Source organism: Humulus lupulus, chromosome 2 (genome assembly GCF_963169125.1).
Source record: "Humulus lupulus chromosome 2, drHumLupu1.1, whole genome shotgun sequence".
Lineage (NCBI taxonomy): Eukaryota > Viridiplantae > Streptophyta > Magnoliopsida > Rosales > Cannabaceae > Humulus > Humulus lupulus.
In genome coordinates, this window is record NC_084794.1 from 45,831,182 (window position 1) to 45,833,564 (window position 2,383).

General features: G+C 44.0%; 1 protein-coding gene across 1 annotated transcript; it reads right to left on the minus strand.

The window, feature by feature from the left end:
* Positions 1–282: 282 nt before the first annotated feature.
* On the minus strand, positions 283–1,902 carry LOC133817745 (protein rough sheath 2 homolog). Its single transcript, XM_062250341.1, has one exon. The coding sequence runs from the start codon at positions 1,667–1,669 to the stop codon at positions 491–493; it is 1,179 nt and encodes a 392-aa protein (XP_062106325.1). The 5' UTR covers positions 1,670–1,902; the 3' UTR covers positions 283–490.
* Positions 1,903–2,383: the final 481 nt, after the last annotated feature.

The following is a 2,383-nucleotide window of genomic DNA, read 5'->3' on the forward strand; positions in this document are numbered from 1 at the left end:
TCCCTAGTCTCTTCAAACACTGCTTTTTCGCTAACAAAAATGTAAACAACAGATTAGATTAGACAGTACACAAAAAAGCTATGTTCTCTTTCATCATCCCTCACTCCCTTTGTTCCCTTTTCCTCATCAGTATCAACTTCTTTCTAATGATTCAAACCCTTCTTCTCTTTTTTATTAACATTTATTTTCTTATTTGACAAACATCATCTACTACAATTGTAGATCAAGTAATAGAAACGAACGTAATCATCAGTGAGAGTAATAATATTATCATCATCATCATAATAATAAGAGATATCCATATCATGTATATAAATTAACCATAAAAAAAGTCGGTCTGAATATTTCCATGCTTAGGTGGGGTTAGTTTAGTTGACTTGGATTACAAAGAGAGTAGGTTTTTTTTTTTTTTTTTGTATGAAATCAATTGATCACTTGACCCCATCAAAGGTTTCTTCTTTTCAACACAAAAGAAAGAAAAAAAAGAACTCTAATTTGGACGAGTAGTAGTGGTGGTGATCCGAAGGGAAGAATCACCGTGGACCCCAATCTGGTCAACGAGCTTGGCAAGCCTCACGTGCTTACTGCACCAAGCTTCGACCAGCTTCGCCTCTTTGCTCTCCGCTTCTCTCTGTAACTCTTTGAGTTGGTCTCTGTACTCGTTCTCAATACGACTCAGTGACGCCATTTCTTCTTCTCTCAAGCTCCTTATCTTCGCTTCTGTCTCCTCAATTTTCTCTCTCCTCTTCCTCGCTTTCTCTGACTCCAGCTGTTGCTCCAGCCTGCTCAACCGCCAAGTGGCCTCTTTCTTGTGCTGCAGCCAGCTCAATCGACCCTCTTCCAGCTCCTTACAGTACTGAACAACACTACCCAGTTGCTGAACCGGAATGAACCGGTTCATATCCGTGTCAATAACCGGTTCGGACAGCGAAAGCGAGAGACTCACCGAAGGAGATGGCGTGGACGAAGTGCAAGAAGAAAGAGACGACGTCGCCGCAGATGACGATGAGTGGTTCATCCACGGCGGAACCACTGTTGCCGCAGACGGGGCATCAGAATTCACCGACCCAAGTGATAAAACCGGATCCGGATCGGCCACAACCATTGCAGGCATGAACGCTGCGCCGTTAACGGCGGCGTAGAGCTTTGGCTGAACGTACTTCTCGGCAAAAGTCTCCAGAATGTGGTCGTAAGGGCCCTGGGCAGCGTTCTCCGGTGATCCAACTGCGACTACAGGAATATTCCCTTCTGGGTATAACTGATGATGGGACTGCAAGCTATTCGTACCACTGATCAGCAGCGAAGAAGAGGAAGATGAAAACTTGTTGTTCTTATGTAACTGCTTGAGCTGCTTCTCCTTAAAGACCTCCCACCACTTACCGAGTCGCTTGGCCGTGCGGCCTGGGACCTCCGCGGCGATCTTCTTCCACTTGTTGCCGTACTTTGCCTGGAGAGATATGACCAGAGACTGCTCGTCCGGGGTGAGAGAGCCCTTCTTAAGACCCGGCTTTAGGTAGTTCTTCCAGCGCTCAAGGCAAGATTTTGGGTCACGATGGAGTGGCTTTCCCATGCGCTGGGAGATAAGGTTCCAGTCTTTGGGGCCATATTGCTTAACGTAAGCTCGGAGGAGTGCGTCTTCTTCTAGCTGCCAACGCTGACGCTCCTTCATTTCATCACCATTTTTCCACTTGAAATCTTGTGTCACTGCTCAAAAATGAAAATACTCAACACCATCATCCAATATGGTTTCAAAGATATAAGAAATTGATATTCGTATAGACTGTAATGTTTATATATATTATGTAATATCTGGGCCGAGGAGAAATGTGGGTTTCGGCCTTGTGGGTGTTTATAAGAATAGGTTTTAGGTGGACACGCGGAGTGAGGAGCGTGGAGTACAGGAGGTTTTCTAGTAAAGAAATAAGGGGTGGGTGTGCAATAATGTTGTTTTTAAGGGATGTATATTGTAAAAGGATGGGGTTAGGGATGGGATTTATCATTAGTTTTGTTTTGTTACAGTGAGAGACTGAGCGTTGAAGAGAGTGAGAGATAGGAGAGTGGTGGGGTCTGGAGAGACAGAGTGGATCAGATATGGGGTGGACAAGACTGGACCTTTGAGCCCCTTTTCTCCTCTCTTTATTATTTGGGGTATTTTAATTCTGCTCACCTATTACTGCATGTAGACATTGAGAGATGCCAAGTGAAAAAGAAAGTTTGAGTAATTGAGTATAGTCTGCTAGGGATTTTTCAGTGAGGGAAAAAGCATATAATGGGGGAATGTGCCCTTTCAAAAAGGGGTATTGTATTAAAATTAGAGCTAAAACTATGTGTGCATGTTAATTAGACATGTATGTAATATGTACGGACTACGCTCGGTTCTTCA